The sequence below is a fragment of the Anomalospiza imberbis genome, chromosome 18 (assembly GCF_031753505.1).
Source record: "Anomalospiza imberbis isolate Cuckoo-Finch-1a 21T00152 chromosome 18, ASM3175350v1, whole genome shotgun sequence".
Classification (NCBI taxonomy): Eukaryota; Metazoa; Chordata; class Aves; order Passeriformes; family Viduidae; genus Anomalospiza; species Anomalospiza imberbis.
The window spans coordinates 3,393,958-3,411,014 of record NC_089698.1 but is presented as its reverse complement, the minus strand read 5'-3'; the positions used below and the strand labels follow the sequence as shown (position 1 = coordinate 3,411,014).

The window sequence follows — 17,057 nt, the reverse complement described above, 5'->3', positions numbered from 1 at the left end:
AGGTGGGTGACAAACTTCTGGCAACACTAGAAAAAAAAAGGCTCAGAAATCTTCCCAGCACTTTATCATTTTGATGGAGCAGAACTTAAATTGTCGGCAAACACAATTACATCCAAAGTGGTAATTCATGCTTTTTAAAATATAACATTGTTGCAGACTTAGAAAATGCCTTGAATTTGGCAGGGCAGGTCTTGAAATAACATGAGGAATGTTTCACTTTGGTGTTTAGGTTCACAAAGCAGTGAATTGATTTTTAGGAACGCTGATTAATAATTCATAATACAGGAGGAATAAATCTTAGACTGGTACACAAAGACAGGGTTGGTTTATTCTCCTGAGTCCTCCTTGCTGTAGCAGAGCTGGCAGGTTTGTTTTACCTTTAACTGGGTGCTGAGCTCCCGGTTTGCACCCCTGGGCACTGGGAGGCTGCAGCTGCCCAACTTTCTGTCCTGACAGGTGCCAGAGTGCTGAGCAAAGGGCAGGACTGGGACCTGCTTTGTAGTTCTCGTTTGACATGTTCTGAGCAAACAGCTGAGCAAACTCGCTGCGTGCCCGTTTCCTTTTCCCCTTCAGGTTTTTGTTGAGGTGTGTGCTGCTGCTGTTGGTGTAGCTGTTGTGGCAGTGCCTCATGCAGAAGTCAGCACAAAGCCAAGCTGTGTTCACATAGAATAGTTTATTCCTTTGAAGAGAGGGGAGAGCAATCACCTTGAAGTTCGGCTTTGAATTCGCATTAGAGGTAAAAAATATACACAGATTTTTCATTTGAGATGAAAAAGCCTTTCTGAAGCTTTTGTAATCAGAAAGAAGATGCCTCCTGTGGCAAAACACAGTTCCCTGAAAAGCTTCGAGCTGGCTTCCAAGTTCTATCCTAGCAACGTTGGGAAGAGTCCCCTCCTCTTAGCTGGGGCACTGGTGGGGACTGCAAGCCAGCTATCTTGTGATCTGAGGTCACAGAGCTGAGGTGGCTCTTTGCTTTTCAGTTGTCATCATGTAACTCTTAAACAATTTAAGCTTTTCAGTTCCAATCTCTTAGAAACTTTACTCCTTTTATCCTGAAATTCCTGGCTGTCTTGATTTCTGTTGCTGTTATTTCTCTAGTCTCAAGTTGGTTTTGCTGGGATGTTGCAACACTGGAAAAAATGTGACTGAAAGCAGTTGTGTGTGTGCAGCAGTTAAATCTATGTGTAATGTTAGCTATGCTGTTAAGGGCTTTGTTTTATTTTTCTTAAAATAGCCTTTTAGTTTAAATCTCAAGATAAATACAGCAGCATTCAGCAAAGTGAGTTCTTTGGATGATTTAGGTTTTAATAGGAAATGGCCTTCAAAAGATGAGGAGCTGGAAATGCTGCTGGTTGCTACTGGAAAGCATTTTTTATAATGCATTTTATACACAGATTGTGTATATATAGAAATCCCTTCTGCAGGAGTTAACACTGATCTTTGCTCTTGTCTGATCTTTTTATATACAGGTTTATTCCAGAGTTGAAGAAGCTTGAACAATATATTTTCTCCATGTTTGGAAAAAGATAGTTGCTACAGACGAGGAGGATAATTGCAAAAAGATGAGTATGTTAAAACCAAGTGGACTGAAGGCTCCTTCAAAGACCATCAAGCACGGGAGTACATTGCTCAAAACACCTGCACCTGTTGCTGCTGGTAAGGAATAATTAAATGTCTTAATCATTCCCTCATTCATCTTCTGACAAAAAGTACCTTGAATGCTGTAGTATACACTATTTTTATTCTTTTCACCAATGTATTTTTGCTTGTATTTCTGATTTTAAAAAATTACACATGGAACTTTCAAAAAATCTAAAGGTTACTAATTGGAAATCAAGCAATTTTCCTCAAACCGTGTCATGATAGAAATGCTTTGGGAGTTTTTGAAGTCAGACCTGTGACTTTTGTTGTTAAAAAACCAACATTACTAAAACCTTCATTAAATTCAGTGTCTCTGTCCTCAGATTTTGAAATTTTTTTTCCAGTGATTACAGCATTTGCACAGGAAAATTAAGAGTTGTGATCTCCTAATTAGGGACATTGTTACATTGAAACTAAGTAATGGTGCTCTTTGGAATATTAGTGTATTTGATTCCCATTGTTTCTCATTGTGCTTTGATTCCAGCTCCAGCAGAAAAAGCAGCTCCCAGTGAGAAGCCCTCAGGCACAGCCCCTGCAGATGCACACGAGGAGTTTGTGGATGATTTCAGGGTCGGGGAGCGCGTTTGGGTCAATGGAAACAAGCCCGGCTTCATCCAGTTCCTGGGGGAAACGCAGTTTGCCCCGGGGCAGTGGGCAGGGATTGTCCTGGATGAGCCCATCGGCAAGAACGATGGCTCCGTGGCTGGAGTTCGCTATTTCCAGTGTGAACCCCTGAGGGGAATATTCACAAGGCCATCCAAACTGAGCAGGAAAGTGGTGGCAGAGGACGAAGCCAACGGTACCCAGACAGCTCATGCTTCCAGAGCCACGTCCCCAACATCCACATCAGCTGCTAGTGCAGTGTCCTCATCCACTGCTGCACTTCCCCCTTCAGGAATTCCACAGAAAACCCCCCTTGCTGCTAAGGAACATGCAACTCCTTCTCAGATTAGCAATCTTTCCAAAACTGCCAGTGAATCTATATCAAACCTCTCAGAAGCTGGATCACTAAAGAAAGGAGAAAGGGAGCTCAAAATTGGAGATCGAGTGCTGGTAAGATTTCCCTGTTTGCTTTTGATTGATTATTTAAAACTTCTGCTAATATTCAAAACTTTTCTGCCATTTCCTTGGTCAAGATAACATAAATTTATGCTCTAGCTTTCTTTGTCTAGTGTCTTCTGTAAACAAGCTCTTTGCATGCTGTGGGAATATCTTGGCAGTACCAAGATAAAATGGTTATTTTGGCAGGTTTTAATCTTTTATGTTTTGCCACTGTTTAAAACACAACATTGTGTTTAACAACAGATTTGTAGCTTATCTCTCTGTATCTTCAAGGGCTCCAGTTGTGCTAAATTAAAACCAAGCATGTGAGATTTCCATGCAGGTCTTCTGCCCTGTCCAGGGCTGTGTCTTTAGAAAGCAAATACTTCAATAATTGATTGTTCCTGAGTGGTGATAGGCAGGAACAGAAGCAGTCACATAATGCCACTGATCAGCCAGGAATTACATGTGCTCTTGGGGATGTGCCACATTACTTGGCTGCCCTTCCTGAATTCAGACCCCTAAATGCTTCTGCCAGTGTATCATCTCACCTTTTTAAAAGTGGCTCTGTTAGTTTTAACATTTTTTAAAAATTATTATCAGAAAACTGGTGGTAGGTTATGTTATATTCTTAATTTAAAGACTGTTTATGTAGCCTTTATCTATAATTGGAATGATCCTTGTATGCTCACCAGATCTATGATCACTGTAACAGAAACCTGATTTTAGGTTTGATTTACTCGAGTGAATCATTAAGCTGAAGATTTCTCTCTCTCTTATTTTGACATAATCTTATCTATGATATCATTTTAGAATTTCCATTAGGCAGGTGTGAGTATCCTGGCATAGAAACTTTTCTGGGGTTACTGTAAGGACATTATATAGGAAAAAATCCCTTGGATTTTATTGTTTGTCCTGCATTGTCCCGCCAGAAAATAATTCTGCAGTGAAGGTGGGTTGATATTTTAATTAAGTTTATTGTATTTTTGAAGGAAGAATTTGCCTTCTCTTTCTGTTTAAGAAGAGCTTAAAACACACAGGGCCAAGTTGAAGAAGCAGACAAAGGTGAAGTGAGGGCAGGGGTTGGCTGACAGCTGGATTTGGGCTGAGATGTGTTTTCTTGGAGTGCCAATGGAAACAAAGATTTGTGGTTTATCCCTGGCTATTTCTGTCAGAGACTGAGCCCTGTTGTCCTCCAGACAACATCAGGGCTTTAACCACTTGTTTGCCTTTTCCTCAAGGACCTTTGTGAGCCCTTCTGGGACATCCCTTCTGGGAGAATTTTCTGGTGCTGTGTAGGCATTGCTCTGCCTTCCCTATGTCTAATTAGTGCAAATTGCAGAAGCAGCATATCCTAAGTGCCACAGTTTGATAATAATAAGGTCCCAAATTGTTAAGTAGGACAAGTTAAACTTAATATTTCATCCTCTCTACTACCTCTGTTTGCCTTAAGTCTTCCTCGTGAATCATCAAATTGTAGTTTGAGGTTTTGGGGTAATTCCTAGCACAGTATGTTGGTGATGCATAACTATAATTTTGTATACCAGTATAAGACACTCAGGAATGTGAATGTTAAAGGGGCAGGATCCTTGTTTACTCTTTTTCAATCCTTTGGGATCCCATGCTAATTATTTGTAGTAGATCCCAGACTCTGCTGTCATGTCTAATAATAATTCAGATGTAAATATCTTACGTGGCCAGGTTAGTTCAAATGATCCTGAGCTTGGCTGAATAATTGATTCATCTGTTAATATATTTTTCCCTGACACTGAACTCCAGTTCAGCGCTGAACTGTAGAGTTGAGGTGTCACTGAGTAATTCTGGGAGCTGTCCTCAGAGCCAACAACCAACACCAGTTGTTGGGAAAGACCTGTCTGTCACTTGTGTCACTTGCTCAGCCACTCCTGCTCCATCAGAGGGACAAATCCACCTGGCCTGCTCCTGGTCTTGGGTTTTATTTATGCTCACAGCAGTCCCTTTTCAGTAATGCTTACACAAGATGATGAAGGGCTGGGTGGATGTTACCAGTCCCACCTCAGCACAGAATTTCCCCCTAAGTGACAGTGTGGTGTCACAGCCTCATAAGGTGTTCCAGTATGACCACACCATTGCAGTTCTTGCAGCTTGCACCAACTGCTGTATTTTGTGAAGGATTTTTTTGTGATCATGGACACGAGGAGAAAACAACTGTGGGGAATTACAGTTTGAGAACAGGGAGCCTCCAGCAGCGAAGAACTGCAGCTCAAAACAAAGAATTCATGACAGACAAAAGCTCATTTGGGAGTCCTATTAAAACAGCTAATTGGAAAATGACATCCTGAAGGGCAGATTCATAGATGGGTAAGGCACAACTCGTCAGCCAAGATTACATTCCAGAATGGACATCAGATGGCCTCAACTTTATTGATCTTAGTGTGTGATCTCAGGGTGTGGAGTGTTACACTGAAGTATTTCAATCTGTTCATTTTTTTTTCCCCTCTAACTTGGATTCTAAAATGTCCTTATGGGAGTTACCTTGAGTGGATCAGTTAAATTACTTTAAGTTTCTTTTTATTGGTGGTAACTGGCTGGTTTTGGATTTTTTCAACAAAAAAGGGCAAAATCTGACTGCTCTTTTTGTCTGCCCAGTCTGGATTAGCAAGGAACAAGAGGCCACTCAGACAGTGTTTACTGATTCACATCTCAACTTTTTGTGTTACCCAGATGCAAATTGGGCACAAGTTTGAACCTGAAATGCTGGGTTCAATTTCAGGCTTTCCCAGCAGCACAGCTTTGTTGGAGCATTCTCCTGTTCCTGCAGAGATGTTAATACTGCTCCTCTCCAGGAAAGGAAGCTGTCACTCCTCAGGTTGGCTTCTGCATTGTCCCAGCAACCTGCTGCCTCAGTGGTGCTGGGGTGAGGTGGTTTGATTGAAGGCTGTTGGGAGCAAAGAAGTCTTGAGGAGGTGATTAAAGCTCCAGTGTATGGCCTGGATTGTTTTGTGTGGAGAGAAAAGATGCCTTAGGCTTTTTTTCTTATTCCTTTGATCTCTGGTGGTTTCACCAGTCTTTTGTACATTTTAAGTTAGAATTGCCAAATGCTAAGTGGTCCCATATAAGAGTCCTCCCAAACTTCTACAGGAGAACTAATATCTTCAAAATATAAAGGGTTAGTAATAAAGGAAGCTTCCAGTGAATATATTATTTGATTATGAAGACAGGTACCCTACAGATCTTTCCTTAATTCAGATAACATTAGGAAGAATAGTGGTTACATACAGATTTGGGACACTTATTCAGAGTTAAAGAAAAGATATTCCAGAGAAGTAAAAGAAAGAAAATTTCCAGAGGGAAAAAAAAAAAACAGAGAAAAGAAGTACCAGAGAAAATAAATTCCACAGCATAAAACAAGTAGAGCTGTGAGGTGATCATCTGTGTATTCTCAAACCCAGGCTTGCTCAGAGCATCTCATGTGAGGTTGTGCTGAACAGTGCTATAGATACAGAGATAAAAAGAGACAAAACAAGCAGCCTTGCTTTTTCAGGGGGCAGAAAAACCTCTTTTCCCAAAAGACCTTGGATATTGAAAAGACATTGACATCAAAACGGACAGTGCTTCAAGGTATTGGATATGTCAGCTGTGGGTGCCTGCAGAAAAATACTTATAACAATCAGCTACAGCCTTTCCTGGTTTTTCCCCTCAATTTGAAGAAGACATTTCCAGGCCATTAAATTGAGTTGTAAACATCAGAAAAATAACTCATGGTAGACATCAATGCCCGTAAGGAAAATATAATAATTGTGGAGACATTCCCGTTGTCCTCTTGTCTTAGAAGTTCTCTTTCTTGAGACTCCAGAGGAGGCAAAGCAAATCAAAAGCAAATCAAACTGAGTGAATACACAAATATTCACTGAAGTATTACAGCCCTAAATAGATGTTCTAGTGGAAAAGGACCTTTAGATTTCTGTAGTTTACTCCTCAAAGATGATTAATTGAAACAGCACCCTGTGCTCTGCTGTCTTGGGAATCTCTGATGATAAATCTGTCTCCCTCAAATCCCTGTGTATCTGAGCCATATTCAGCAAGCTTGTGCTCAATTTTCCTTTCCCTAACAAGAAACCAACAGTACCTTGTGATAGTATTTGGAAATGTTGAAAATATAGGTAGATAAGTTAGATATAGCAAAGAATTATGGTTTATTTTGTGTAATTCACTATTCAGCTTTTCATTTGGTGCACTGATGTATCTTTTACTGAACAAAATAGGGCTAAACCAAAGAAGAATTATTAATACAAAGAGTAATTCAAACAGCTCTGTATTAGGCATAATTTCCATTCTTAACATATGATGTATGTTCTGGAATCTGGATGTGATTTAACAGTTAGAATGTTAACTCCGGACAGCCTGATCTTGTGTTTGGAGATTCTGTAACAGGAAAATTGATGTGGACATCTGCACTTCCTTCGCTGTCCTCATCCAGCCTTTCTGGGGTTAATGGTACAGTGCCAGAACTGCAGTTGATTTTTCTGCTGAAAATCAGCCTCCAGCTTCAGCATTTGAACCTGCTCTGAATAAGAATTTCTGTGCAATAAGTGCCAGTGGAAGTGCTGTGCTCGGTGCTAAACCAGATGGGGAAAGAACAACAGAAAACCAATTCAGAAAACAAATTACTTTCAGGCTCAGCCAGTTTGGGTTTCCTGTTTGAGTTGTGGCCAGAGAACCTGCTTGCCCTGGTGTTGCACACTTAGGATTTCTTAAGAGCCCAGCGCAAAGTTGATTTTAAAAACAAACAAACAAACCCCCCTGAACTACCCAACCAAAACAAAGCTTGTTAAGAGAAGACAGGCTTCTGCTTCATGTGACAACTGTTGCCTGTACCAAAAGTTGAAGCAGCTTTGACAGGGTTGGCGGCTTTTCCCTGAAGGGACCAGATGCTGTATTTTAAATAAATAAATAAAAATCTTATCAACCTAAGGGGCCTTAGCCTTCTCAAGGGATTAAAGTGCTTTCATTCATTTAACTAGTTACAGCTTCATCACAGTCTGCCAAATCTGCTGCTTCTGGGGCTGAGCTGTAAAGCCGGAACTCGGCCTCCGTCCATATGTTCACAAAAAGATGCAAACTCAATTTACAGGCATGTGCTGATGTGGCCTTTTTGCAGAGTTCTTCCTGTGCATGAGTGACATCTCATTTCTCTTTTTTTCCCTGTTTTACAGAGCTGGCTGTAAGTTATTGTGTGCTTTGTTGTTTCTTCCCCAGGTCTTTGGTGCTGGAACAGGCAGGGGTTGATAGGAGATTATTGTCAGATTTGTTTCCACCCATGTAACCTATCTGCAAGTAAACATGACGTAGGGCTGTCAACTGATTACATTCCAGGGCTCTGAAAAGCAACCAAGGGAGAAAGAAACTTCACATGTAGAGAGGAGTTTCTCCCTTTAGCATTGTCATTGTGGTGTTTTTAAGGTTTTCTTTTTCTGGATTTTACAACTTTTTGAATTGAAAATGCACTTCTGAGCTTAGTCTGTTTAAAAGTCTATGATAATATTTAACTGTTATGAGAACAAATGTTCATTGGTGGTGTTACAGTTAAAACAGTGCAAAAATATCTGGCACAATGCATACAAGGATGGAAAAGGAAGAAAAATTTGGAAGCTGGGAACGTGTGAGTGGTTTGTGCTCTCCTGGGGCTCTTGTCTTAGAGCCTCCTCCATCAAATGTGACAGTTTTAACTGTTCAGTCACACTTTTGCTTTATCCTTGAGCAGAGGTGACTATGAGGTATTTTGATGGCTTTGTCCTGTTAAGACAAGGATTAAAGTAATTCTTATATTTATGTATGTCTACTTAGGCACAGCACTGTGGATCCTGTAATGTATGATGTAGATTAGTTTCCTAAGTGGCTGCTACAGCCTGAAATCCATGTATGAGAAAATATCTGGGGGGTAAGGGGCATCCAAAAGCTTTTCTTGCAATTCATCATGTGGGTGATTTTCCCTGTGCAAATATCTGCTTTCTTTTAATGTTACTTTAAAGCATTTTTCAGGACGTGGCATTACCTATCTGCTCACAACTAAGGTGTCAAATTTATCTTAAAACAAGGCACTAGTCGTGTCTGAATCACGCTGTTTTGGCGACTCCTTATTTAAATTCAAATTGCATGTGAGTTCCTGGGCTGTAATGGCAGGGATTGGTGACTCCCCACATGCTTTGGTAGTAGTTAATTCCTTTTTCGTGTGTGGATTCCCTGGCTCCCTTCCCCTCTCCCTGCCTTCCCAAGGGGGAATATCCAGGAACACGTTGTCCTCAGTCATTTCAACACAGGATGGGAGAAGGAACAGTTTATTTACTTGTTTTAGTTTTAGTTTTTTGGTTTTTTTTTTTTTTTTGGTGGTGATGAATTCACATGTGGCTTTTGTAGTATGGAATTGCTGTTAGTGGTTTTTTTTTTTTATTTCCTTTTGAGTTGGATGAATGAATTGAACCTCAATAGCATGTCAGTTTTAGTTACTAAACTGTTTTCTCTGGAATTGAAGGATTGTGTGGTAGCACAGTGTATTTTATTGCACGTGAAGTTCTTTGCCCACTTTGGCCTTGCTTTTGAACTTGCAAGTTGACTGCAACCAAATTGGGTAGAAGTGGAGAGGTTTCAAAGCAAATTCTTCCAAGTTCCATGGAAACAGCCCAATAGCAGGTGGAGACTCTGCTCACCAGTTCAGGAAAAGCTGCAATTTGCCTTCACAGAACTTTGCACGTCACAGAATCCACATGACCAAGTCTTGCCTGAATCCTGTTCCAATCACTGGAAACAGCAGAAGTCACTCTTACATTTTTAGATAGTGAAGTTACTCACCCATAATATCCAATGCCACAGAAAACCCACCATCATTAATCCTTAATCGTTAATCCACAGGATTGCAGGGTTGGAACGTCTGAATTATGAAGGCCAGTTTAAAGTTTGGGAGATGTTCTAGCACTGTTTCAGTTTTGCCTTGGTCCAGTGTTGGATGTTGTGTAGGTATTTTTAAAAGGAAATAAGATAGTCTAAAGCAAATACCTAACATCTGTCTAATCTCAGCAAAAAAGGCCAAAACTGACAGAGCAAGCAAATGTTGACAAACTAAAACATGGCAGTTTTGTCAAATGCTTTTGCTTCCTTCTCTAAAACTATAGATTTAATGGAGAAAATGCCATTATGGAGTTATGTGGTGGGATTATTACTAAGATCCTAAATACTATCTAACAGTCTCGCTTCAAAATTAGCTGTTGACTTCATTAATAGATTTAAGAACTTGGTATATTTACATCCTTAGTTATTTGAAAAACTCACTGGAATTCAGCAGGAATTCACAATACAGCTCGAAGATGAGTCAAGCAAGAAAAAGTATCTTGCAGTAAAATTTTTAAGAACTTATGGTGCTAAAGTTCAAAGGGAAAAATTGAGGTGTCTTCCTTAAAACCTGAGTGTACCTGCATGGTGGATGCTGCAGAGCTCTGTAGCCTTCCAAAACAAAGTATAATGAGAGCCAGAGGCCACAGTCAAATTTTATTTATTTGAAATTTAAATATGTTTGAATAACAGAGTGATTAAGTATGAAAACTGAGAGCCCTTTTGCTGAGTCCATTCCGGACTCCAGGAGAAATCCAGTCTGGCTTTTCCCTCTTGCCGATTCCATTTTGGACTCTGAGTGAAATCCAGTCCTGGTTTTCCTTTTTTGCGAGCCCATTCCAGACTCTGACTGAAATCTAGTCCGGGTTTTCCCTCTTGCCGAGTCCATTCCAGACTCTGACTGAAATCCAGTCTGGCTTTTCCCTCTTGCCGAGTCCATTCCAGACTCTGACTGAAATCCAGTCTGGGTTTTCCCTCTTGCCGAGTCCATTCCAGACTCTGACTGAAATCCAGTCTGGCTTTTCCCTCTTGCCGAGTCCATTCCGGACTCTGAGTGAAATCCAGTCCTGGTTTTCCTTTTTGCCGAGTCCATTCTGGACTCTGACTGAAATCTAGTCCGGGTTTTCCCTCTTGCCGAGTCCATTCTGGACTCTGACTGAAATCCAGTCCTGGTTTTCCTTTTTGCCGAGTCCATTCCGGACTCCGGGATGAATCCCGTCCGGGTTTTCCCTCTTGCCGAGTTTTGGTGGGGTTTTTGGTGTGTTTTGTTGTTGTTCTTGGGTGGGTTTTTTTTGGTTTTGTTTTTTGTTTAGGTTTTTTTTCTTTGCTGAGTCCATTCCAGACTGTGGCTGAAATCTGGTCCAAAACAGATCTTTGTCGCTTAATGTAGGGCTCAAGGGTATTGAGAGAAAAAGGATGAAAAAAAGAATTCCAGATCTTAACCTAATTTTTGTGTGCTGGACATAAAAACCTCTTTAGGTGTCACCATGTGGTCCAGCTTACCCTGGTTTGGGTGGCACGTGGTCATGGCTTTATTTGTCCCATTTACAGACCCTTATCTAAACATGGGTCCTATAACCAAGGCTACTGTGGCTGTTACCCAGTTTGTTTTATGGGTGAATAAGGTGAGGAGTTCATGGATCTCTAACTTCCTTTGGAAGGCAGGCACATGGATTCAGAGCTATCACACACTAACTGTATGTTTTTGGGGTTACTTTATTAATGGATTTACTGTCAGGAAATTTTCTCCCAACTCTTCAACCAGCTCTTTGGGTCTGCCCCACCAGTTTTTGAAGGGTTCAAATCTTCTCTAAATGCTAAGGATATCATACAGTGCCTGGTGTTGCTGATTTGCCTGTTCTATTTAGGACTCGGGGCAAAATCCAGTCCAGGTTTGGGTGTTTACTGATGGATATCAGCTCTGCTGCACAAACCTCCCCACAGAAATTAGCTCAGTGCAGTTACAGGCTTAATTACAGGTGGAACTGGGAGAAATGTAAAGACCTGTTCCATGAGAACCAGAGGAGATGATCACTTTGTCCTCTCTGGCCTTGGAGGGGTGAACAAATCAATTAAACCAATTTCTGTTGCCAGCTGGAAACAGTTCTGCTAAATTTGGAGAAACAAGGGGAGGATGATTCTGATGAGAACCTGATTAGTGGATCCCAGGTGTTCCAAAGGCTCTGTGTGGCTGGGTGGGTTTTGCTTTTCCAAGTGCTGCGCAATGTGGTGCTGAATTGTCCTGAAAATGCAGAAATACCCAAGTGATGCTTTCAGGAGTCACCACAAGTTAGTGCTGGGGCAGAAGAGGAGACAGAGCAGTTGTTATCACCTTTTGCCTTCTCTGGGCAGGTGTGAATAAGTGATATTGTGATATTGTTACCCTGCCTGTCCTCTTTTCCACCTGCACTGCTCAAATCACACTCTCATTTTTTAGACCATCTCTCTCTTTTTTTGCCCCTGGATTACACTGGTTTATTTGTTTCCTGCTTCTCCTTATCTTTGGAAATGTGGCTCCACAAAGGTTCTCACAATGTCTGACGTGTTCATCCCCCTGTCCTTTCACCAGGAGCTTTTTAACCACTTCAGGTTTCCAAACCCATTTTGCTATTTCACTTTACCTGGCAGCAAATTAATGTAAGCTCAGGTATAATTGGATAAATGGAATTTAATCACTTTTTGCATGTGTTTGACATAACTCTAGTGAGTTCCAAGCAAAATTCCTCACCTCACCATGACCTGCAGTCTAACCTAGATTCTCTGGAGTATTACAGCTTTGTATTTTACAGCTTGACTCTATTGAGTGGGGGAACTGACTGAGAAAAGGTCTGGCAGTTCTTTTCTCTATCCATTATTGAGTGACCTGGCTTAGCATGAAAGAAGGTCATGGAAAACTGTCTTTGTGGTAGTTGTGCTCTGTTTTTTTCAGAACTTTCGGAAACCTTTTAATATTTTTTTTCTGTGTTTCTTTTAGAAACTGATGTTTTTTATTTTAGTCCTTCATGCAGTACTGGGGAGTAGATCTGCTGGCAAATGCAGCTAGTTTTGTGGTTCGGGTTGTGTTTTTTACTTTTTTTTACTGTAATTCTCACAATTAAAAAAAAAAATTTTTCTATAACAGATGCTACACTCTGTAAGTACAATTCTTTTTTCATATGGGTTGGAACAGTTGAGTTTAATCATGTCAGGATCTTTTTTCCCATTTATGGCACTATTAAGTCTGTATATGTACAGCAACTTTCCTCATGAAATGCCTTTACCACACTGTCTTGTACTACCAAGGGAATAAATTATTATTATCTTCTTCTCAAGGCAGGTGTTGTCACTTGCAGGTACTAATTGCACTTTTAAAGGAGATACATCTGTGAATGATTGGAAGCCTTCAGTAGTCTCAGGCTTTATAAAGGAGGGATGCCCTGTCTTTAAAGCTGAAATTTAGAAAGCTTTTGCTTAAAACTAAGCAAAACTGCCCATATAGACCTTCACTGATTCTCTGAGCACGCTACAGCCACAGGGTGCTCCAATTCCTGCTCTTGTAAGGACACACAGAATGTGCAGAGAGAAATGTAGTAGCTGGTTATTCAAAGAAGCTGGACTGGGTTTGAAAAAAGCAGAAATTCTTTGGCATTCTCCCTTGAGTCCTGTTCAAAATAACCCAGGTGCCATGGTTACCAGAGGAGTCATTTTGCTGCTTCTCCTGGGAATCTGCTGTTGAGCAGCCCCATCTGGTCTGGGACCTGAATTCCTGCATTTGCTGCCTCCCACCAGCCCTGGGTCACTGCAGGGGCTGGAGCAGCTCCAGGGGCTCTGGGCACTGCCAGATTCCTCCAGGTTGTGTCTCCCAGTTTGTGGTTTGAATGTGGTCTCTTCATTATAAACTTCACATTTTTTACAGAAACCTGGAAGATGAGCAGGGCCAAGGTATGAAACAGAAAAGGATGAATATTCTGTACAGAGTTTAATCTGTGCTATCCTGGAGCCAGCATTTCTTCTCTAGAGGTTGATCTGCAGTGTGAGTTGGAGGGAACAGATTTTAGCAGTTTTTCCTGTCCCTGGGAATCCTTGCATGGATTTATCCTGTTCCACCACGGTGCTTCAGACACCTCTTACCTCACTTACCCCACTCACCTTCCTATGGAAAGGTGGTGGGTGGCTGTGTTTAGGTAAATCATTTGGGTTTGTTCAAAAAAATCACCACAGACACAAACATACCCCACGAAACAGGAAAAAAATTCCATTGCCTGGCTCAAGGGTTGTGGAAAAGGAGCTTGAGGAATCTCTCTGTGCAACCCCAAACCTGACTATTGTCTTTGAAGGGATGCTCCTTATCTAGGCCATTGTTCTAGTTTTCCTGTCTAATTTCTTAAATGGGTTTGTAGAGCCTCTTTTTATTTAACTTTTGTTTTTTCAGGTAGAAAACAGAACAAAATGGAATGGGGAAATAGCTTCTAACCAGAACTCACCAGTCTTGACCTAAAGAGACAAAAACCCCTACCCAAACTTGCTAGGAAAGGAATAAGGAGGAAAACTTGGAACTCAGTATGGTCTGCTAGTGCAGTTACAGTTTATGTTTGTGCTTAAGATATTTACTCTCCTGAAAAAGTAGCTAATGTCTGAGGGTGAACGCCATGTCCCTCAATTTAAGGGGTAGTTCTTCCCAGAAATTACTTTTTCAGTGTTATATATTCCCTCCTCGCCACTGTGCCAGAGATCTGGATTCTCTGTAACTCTTTGGGTGGTTACAATTCTTTTTTTTCTAAGCCAGTCCTAGTGCTTGTTTGTATGTTCTCTGCCAAGAACACTGAATACCAAAGGTTCTAGAGTTACTATATTAGGCTGTCATGATAACTGTAAACTTTGTGTGTTTTTGTTCCATGGAGAGTAATAATTTAAGTGGCTACAGTACCACTTAAAGGAGGATCTGAAGGTGACCAGCAGTTGTTCCAGAATTGCTTCTAATGGCAGAGAAGGGGCTGCCACCTTAAATGTGGACCAGAGGTACTTCTGCCACCTTTTTCACTTGAATAATATTTTTAAAAGTTCATTATTCTTCCTGTTTTTCTGAGGTTTGTGTGGATTAGGATTATTTTTCCTCATCAGCTGAAGCCTCATCTTGCCACTGGAGCAGAAATGTCCAGTGCTCCTGGGCACTGACTTGGGACTTTGTGGACATGTAAATTCCTCGATTCCTCACAGGTGGCCTCATGAGTGAACTCTTCCCAACTGGAATAATGTGAATTTTCTCATGTGCTGTGATCATGCACCTTAATTTACAGCACAGGAGGTCGTTGTTCTCCAGTAATCCTGGGGAGTTCCCCCAAGAAATAGACTGTCTGCTGTAAAAAATGATATGAAATACTAATTTTTACTAATTTTACTAATTACACAGTCTTTAATAGGACGTTTCATTCAAGCTCTCTGCCAAGGCCTCAAAACATTCCTGGTTGTACAAGGTGTGCTGGAAAACACAGGTGGACATTTTCAAGCCATTGGTGCCTTTTCCATGTGAAATTCTGTGAATTTTTTGAAGAGGTTTCCATCACCATGTCCCTGTTTTCACAATGCTGGATGGAGGCTGAACAGATTTGCACAAATTTAGGGCACAGCATATTGTCTTCCTGAACTGCAGGAATCCTGTGGCTCTTCCTGGCAAGTGTCAGCCACACAACACCTTTTCCTTCTTCGCTTAATTTAATTCTTCCATCCCCTGGGTATTAGGAAAAGCTGTAGCTCACAGACATTGCCAGTAATTGGAATGGCTGTAAATATTTCATATGATAAGTTTGAAAGCCTCTGCTTTCTAGGCTTTCATTTAGGAGTGTTTGGGTTGGAATTTTTTATTCTTGAAAGTGAAGAAAAGATAAAATGATTCTCCTCTCCCTGAGGATTCAAATAGCTGGTTATATCTACAGGGTTGCCAAGTGCTCTGTATCATGTTTTATATCAGCTATTTTAAATACAAGAGGGCTGTACTGTCTAGTTTATCTGGATTATTCCTTAGAGAAAATATGAAAGGAATTTTTTCTCATTTATTTTATTTTTCCTCACAGAATTAGAATAAGAAGCAAACAGACCTTAGAAATCCTAATCTGCTGGTAGAAATTTATGTGAAACTAGCACAAACCTATTGCATTCAGAGCATTGGTTATGCTGTGTCTTGTTAAATATGTTTTTAGTTGTGAAGATCAGAATTTGTTCAACATCAATTCAAACTCATGGACAAAACAACACATAGTTGAAATAAGAACTGGTTATGCCATTCCTGTGCTTTGTGAACACGGTTATGCCAAAAGCTGAATTTGGTGTTTTGTTTTGGAAATGCATTAAATGCAGCTGTGTGTCTTACTGCTTTAGGTTGGAGGAACAAAAGCTGGAGTCGTGCGTTTTCTGGGAGAAACTGACTTTGCTAAAGGAGAATGGTGTGGAGTGGAGCTGGATGAGCCCCTGGGAAAGAATGATGGAGCTGTTGCTGGCACGAGGTCGGTGCATCCCCAGATTTACTTTATGAGATTTTTCTCTGTATTCTCTTTTGGGTTTTTATGTCTTCCATGGAATTTTCAATCAGGGGAGGGAGGGAGGCTCTAAAGCTGCTTTGTCTGCTGGTGGTAGGGAGGGTTTGAATTCTCTGATGCCAACACTTCTCTCACGTTCGTGGGATGAGCTGATCTCTCCTCCCATGTGAGTTTTATTCATAGACTGGTAATGGAAAAGAGACAATTTCCTTCTTTTAAATGCCTGTTTGATTTCTCAGCTTGGAAGGAATGTTCATTTAAGAAAATCTCTGGATATCCAGTAGTTGTACTTAAGGGAAATCTTCCAGCATCCCAGGAGCTGGAAACTCCTCTTCCAACAGATGCCTCCTGGTCGAGATGGGAGCAGTGTAGCTGCTCCCTCCAATAAGTCACAATCAGAAGGCATTAATTCACATCACAATTTACCTTTCTCATTTGCCATAAGGAATAGTCTTTTACCTCATTAAAAAGAGGTTTTACAAAGATTGTCTCACCTTAACATAGATGATCACAGCTTAAAATTATAAGTGGCTTTTGTCTATGTTTAACCAAAGATATATGTTCTGTATCATCAAATATGCATAAATGGTATGTATGTAATAAAATATAAAACTACTTGATTTAATTAAAAGCTGATTTATGTTTTTAACTCTGAGCCATCACATCTATTGGCAGCTCAGAGGAATGTGATGAAGGGGAAAGCTGTGGACATAAAACTGAATCTGAATGGAATTTTTTAGGCACTAAAAATGTAGTGTAAAAAATGTGGTGTACAGTGAGCTGTGGTGTTTACTCTGAATTTCTGAAGTCTGATGCAATCATGCTGTTTCAGACTCTCAAAGCCCCTTTCCCAAACGGGTGTTCAATAGAGCTGCAGTCCAGCATGGATGCGATCCCTGTCCTTTAACGCTTTCATACTCCTGATCTAGAATTCTCCATGAACCCAGCCCGTGCAGGTGAACAGAAGTTAACTCCCGCTCTCCTCTGCTTGCTTTGCCC

The 17,057-nt window shown here is 40.8% G+C and overlaps 1 protein-coding gene across 8 annotated transcripts in view; it reads left to right on the top strand.

The window, feature by feature from the left end:
* CLIP1 (CAP-Gly domain containing linker protein 1) overlaps positions 1 to 17,057 on the top strand; it is a 62,762-nt gene that overhangs the window by 9,759 nt on the left and 35,946 nt on the right. For all 8 annotated transcript variants that reach the window (XM_068208505.1, XM_068208502.1, XM_068208498.1 and 5 more), the window contains exons 2-4: positions 1,470 to 1,656; positions 2,126 to 2,694; positions 15,901 to 16,025. In XM_068208505.1, coding sequence (XP_068064606.1) covers positions 1,563 to 1,656; positions 2,126 to 2,694; positions 15,901 to 16,025 — 788 coding nt within the window. In that variant the 5' untranslated portion in view covers positions 1,470 to 1,562. The remainder of the gene's footprint in view (positions 1 to 1,469; positions 1,657 to 2,125; positions 2,695 to 15,900; positions 16,026 to 17,057) is intronic.